At 49.3% G+C, this 2,842-nt stretch overlaps 1 protein-coding gene across 1 annotated transcript in view; it reads right to left on the reverse strand.

Annotated features, from left to right (window-relative positions):
* Positions 1 to 1,698: 1,698 nt before the first annotated feature.
* Positions 1,699 to 2,842, reverse strand: part of dnaaf11 (dynein axonemal assembly factor 11) — a gene marked incomplete in the record, with an annotated part of 19,096 nt that continues 17,952 nt past the window's right edge. The window contains 1 exon segment of the mRNA XM_014022010.1: positions 1,699 to 2,034. Within this exon segment, the coding sequence (XP_013877464.1) occupies positions 1,845 to 2,034 (190 nt within the window).

Consider the following 2,842-nt stretch of genomic DNA (forward strand, 5'->3'; position numbering starts at 1 on the left):
GATGTTTGAGCTCCGCCCAGACCCTGAACAAAGCTCCGCCCAGACCCTGACCAAAGCTCCGCCCACACCCTGACCAAAACTCCGCCCAGACCCTGAACAAAGCTCCGCCCAGACCCTGACCAAAGCTCCGCCCACACCCTGACCAAAACTCCGCCCACACCGACCAAAGCTCCGCCCAGACCCTGACCAAAGCTCCGCCCACACCCTGACCAAAACTCCGCCCACACCGACCAAAGCTCCGCCCAGACCCTGACCAAAGCTCCGCCCAGACCCTGAACAAAGCTCCGCCCAGAACCTGACCAAAGCTCCGCCCACACCCTGACCAAAGCTCCGCCCACACCCTGACCAAAACGCCGCCCACACCCTGACCAAAGCTCCGCCCAGACCCTGACCAAAGCTCCGCCCAGACCCTGACCAAAGCTCCGCCCTGACCCTGACCAAAACGCCGCCCACACCCTGACCAAAACGCCGCCCACACCCTGACCAAAGCTCCGCCCAGACCCTGACCAAAGCTCCGCCCAGACCCTGACCAAAGCTCCATCCAGACCCTGACCAAAGCTCCGCCCAGACCCTGACCAAAGTTCTGCCCAGACCCTGACCAAAGTTCTGCCCAGACCCTGACCAAAGCTCCACCCAGACCCTGACCAAAGTTCCACCCAGACCCTGACCAAAGCTCCACCCAGAGCTCCGCCCAGACCGTGACCAAAGCTCCACCCAGACCCTGACCAAAGCTCCGCCCAGACCCCGACCAAAGCTCCACCCAGAGCTCCGCCCAGACCGTGACCAAAGCTCCACCCAGATCCTGACTGAAGCTCCACCTAGAACCTGAACAAAGCTCCGCCCAGACCCTGACCAAAGCTCCGCCCAGACCCTGACCAAAGCTCTGCCCAGACCCTGACCAAAGCTCCACCCAGACCCTGACCAAAGCTCCGCCCAGACCCCAACCAAAGCTCCACCCAGAGCTCCGCCCAGACCGTGACCAAAGCTCCACCCAGACCCTGACCGAAGCTCCACCTAGAACCTGAACAAAGCTCCGCCCAGACCCCGACCAAAGCTCTGCCCAGACCCTGACCAAAGCTCCACCCAGACCCTGACCAAAGCTCCACCCAGACCCTGACCAAAGCTCCGCCCATACCAAAGCTCCACCCAGACCAAAGCTCCTCCCAGACCCTGACCAAAGCTCCTCCCAGACCCTGACCAAAGCTCTACCCAGACCACAAACAAAGCTCCGCCCTGACCAAAGCTCCGCCCAGACCCTGACCAAAGCTCCGCCCAGACCCTGACGAAAGCTCCACCCAGACCCCAAACACAGCTCCGCCCAGACCCTGACCAAAGCTCCACCCAGAACCCGAACAAAAAAAAAAGAAGTTCCACTTCCGCAGTACATTGATAATCCACCAGAGGGCAGAATACAGATCTCACCTGATAAACTATACAACAGGTTTTTGAGGAAAAAATTGATCACATTGATAAAATATAGGTCACAGAATCCTGCGTCACAATTATGATACAAATGGAGACATAAAGACACGTCCCAGAGGTGTTTCTGGTCCCCACCTGTCGTTTTGCTCCTCAGCATGGCTTCATAAAAACACTGCAGGATTTCTCAAACATGTATGAATGAGTCAGAGCAAGGCTTTGGGCCTGTTTTTATGAGAGTATAACATTATAACATGATAAAAAACTCAAAATAGTTGATTTTACATGATATTGCCCCTTTAATGAACTGAAATGAACTTTCTGATCACATTTAGTTTKTACAGAACTGATGATCTGAATTAGTCCATCAGAGTTTCAGCTGCTGCAGGAAGTTATTTGTTTATTTGTTGTTGTTTAAAGAAACCTTATATGAGCGGTGGGACCTCGGAGTCGTCCACAAACTCCTCAGAGAGCTGTCCCTCAGCAGTGGGAGGACCTGGACCGGTTCTGGGGGTCTGCAGCGGGCCTTCAGCGCCGCCCCGCTGTGGGACGATGTTGAAGACATTGACAGATCTGCTGGGATCCACCTCCAGCCTCTCAGGAGCTTTAATCTCTCTGTGGAGATAAAAACACACAGAACAAAGAGATTAAAAAGGTTTTTCTTTGATCTTTGTGTCGTTTCTCTGAACAGCCGCAGCAGATTTTAAAACCTGGAAACAGTCGAGACGAAAGCATGACGCTGGTTGATTTCATCTCATCTGCAAACATCAGCCTGAACGTTCAGACGTTTGTTTATTAAGAAGGGAATAAAATCTGCAGGACGACGAGACCTACAGGAAGAGAGCTGCAGCCGGAAGAACAGGGAGGAGAAATCAGGAGAGTTTGGTTAATTTTTATTAAATGCAACATTTTTCAGAAAACCTTCATTTTCTAATCTCCAGTTAAAAACCTGATTTATCTTTTAGAGCAGGACTATTCATCTGAACAGCTGAGGGGCCGAACATCCRGCATTTAAAGTCATTATGTAAATAAACCAAGTATTACAAAGMTCTGTTACCTTTGAAATACTTTATTTTGCTGCATTTAATGAATACAACATACAGAACCTATAAAAGTAGTGATAATTAAACTATCAAAAGCAAAAATAACACATTTTGCCTCCTGTATAACACAAATAATATTTTTAACATCTCTGACTTGACAAAACTTTAAACCAATTTTATTTTCACTTTCATAGTTTTATCTTCAACTGCTTGTAGTTTGAACCGTCTTTGCTGTGTTGCATAAAGTACCACAAAGTGATATTTGAGTAAAAGTACAAGTATCTTACCAAAAATTGAATTTGGTTAAAGTTAAATTCTCCTTTAGGAATATTACTTGAGTAAAAGTCTTAAAGTATGTGATATTTGTTGTAGTTAAGTAT

The sequence above is a fragment of the Austrofundulus limnaeus genome, unplaced genomic scaffold, assembly GCF_001266775.1.
Source record: "Austrofundulus limnaeus strain Quisiro unplaced genomic scaffold, Austrofundulus_limnaeus-1.0 Scaffold315, whole genome shotgun sequence".
Lineage (NCBI taxonomy): Eukaryota > Metazoa > Chordata > Actinopteri > Cyprinodontiformes > Rivulidae > Austrofundulus > Austrofundulus limnaeus.